The sequence below is a fragment of the Halyomorpha halys genome, unplaced genomic scaffold, assembly GCF_000696795.3.
Source record: "Halyomorpha halys isolate HHAL.00 unplaced genomic scaffold, Hhal_1.1 Scaffold114.1, whole genome shotgun sequence".
Classification (NCBI taxonomy): Eukaryota; Metazoa; Arthropoda; class Insecta; order Hemiptera; family Pentatomidae; genus Halyomorpha; species Halyomorpha halys.
In genome coordinates this window covers 341,991-343,286 of record NW_027110293.1, presented here as the reverse complement: position 1 = coordinate 343,286, position 1,296 = coordinate 341,991, and the positions used below count along the sequence as shown (strand labels likewise).

At 53.2% G+C, this 1,296-nt stretch overlaps 2 protein-coding genes across 2 annotated transcripts in view; both read right to left on the bottom strand.

The window, feature by feature from the left end:
* The window catches only part of LOC136796019 (alanine and glycine-rich protein-like), a 2,464-nt gene extending 1,875 nt beyond the window's left edge, over positions 1-589 (bottom strand). Inside the window, exon 1 of the mRNA XM_067048445.1 lies at positions 5-589. Coding sequence (XP_066904546.1) covers positions 5-589 — 585 coding nt within the window. The remainder of the gene's footprint in view (positions 1-4) is intronic.
* Positions 1-1,296, bottom strand: part of LOC106677925 (mediator of RNA polymerase II transcription subunit 30) — a 19,291-nt gene that overhangs the window by 16,518 nt on the left and 1,477 nt on the right. The gene's annotated exons all lie outside the window — the stretch shown is intronic.

Sequence of the window (1,296 nt, the reverse complement as noted above, 5' to 3'; positions counted from 1 at the left end):
CAACTTCATCCTCTTCTTTAATCCTCAGCTGCCGGCGGGCTCCCCCCGCCGGGGACAGCGAGACACCACCACCCCCGGTCCCCGCCTCAGCGGCAGCCCGAGAAGCAGCGGGCCCTCCAGCCCCCGCCGCGGACGCGCCCCCAGCAGCAAGACCTCCAGGATCGCTCTCCACCGCCAGCTCCCTGGGTCTAACAACAGCCCGTCCTCCAGAGCCGCCCGCTGCCAGCCCTCCGGATCCACTGGTAATCAGTCCTCCAGATTCGCTCACAGTCTGCACTCCAGATCCGCCCATGGTCCGCCTCCCCGATTCCCCCGCTCCGGCGCGGTGGGCCACCATCCTACCCACGCCAGAGCGAGAGGTCGAAGCAGCACTCTCCACATCCATGGGTTCGCCAGCCCCTCTCTCTTCCCTTGGTGGAGGTCTCCTCCTAGTGTGAACCTTAACAAAGGCCTTCCTGAAATTATAGTTCATCAGGAAGCCTCTGCCTTCTAAAAATCGTATGCTGCTTTCCGGGATCTTAAAAAACCCGTAAAAGCCAGCCTCCTCTTCCTTAGTGCCGACCAACGTCCATCTTCCAACGTCGGGCATCCTGCAGTTTTGGTAGCCAATTCTTCGAAGGAGAATATCTGCCTCAACTCGCTCACCAGGGAAGAAAATTCCCACCCTGGTGGTCCTCTGGAGCTCATCAACATTGCCGGCGTGTAATGTAATATTATCGCCGATGATGACGTCTCTGATAACAGTCGACAGCCAGTCCCTTCCAGCTTGGTTGTCGCAAATCACGATGCACCCCCGAGATGATAAATAAAATTATTAAACTCGAGGTGTGCACCCCCTTGTGCCTGTTCGTCCATAATCCTAATCAGACGTGTCTGCACCTCATCACTCGGCTCACGAGTGAGCTGGACGGAAGGATAACCGTCAGGAATGATGGCAACCCTGCTGCATCACGCAGCGTTTGAGTACGTCGGTCTCATTGGTCCACCTTCCCTAGGCCTCTTTGCCATAGGTGCAGAAGTCCCTGGGGAGGACATCCTCTTCTCAGTGGAAGGTCCCGGTCCTGAAGATTTATTTAATGTAATTTAAAACTGTACAAAATAATACAATAAGTAAATATGTTGTATGTTTCATATAGACTTGAAAATCTTGGGAAGGAACCACCCATTGGTGGTACTTCAAATATTAATTTAAATTAGGAGTTCCCGTGGCCATCTTCTTTTCAGACGCCTCGGAGGATTATCAGGGATTGCTAAGGATGAAAGATTAAGAATTAATGGGTTAGGATGGTTAAGGAG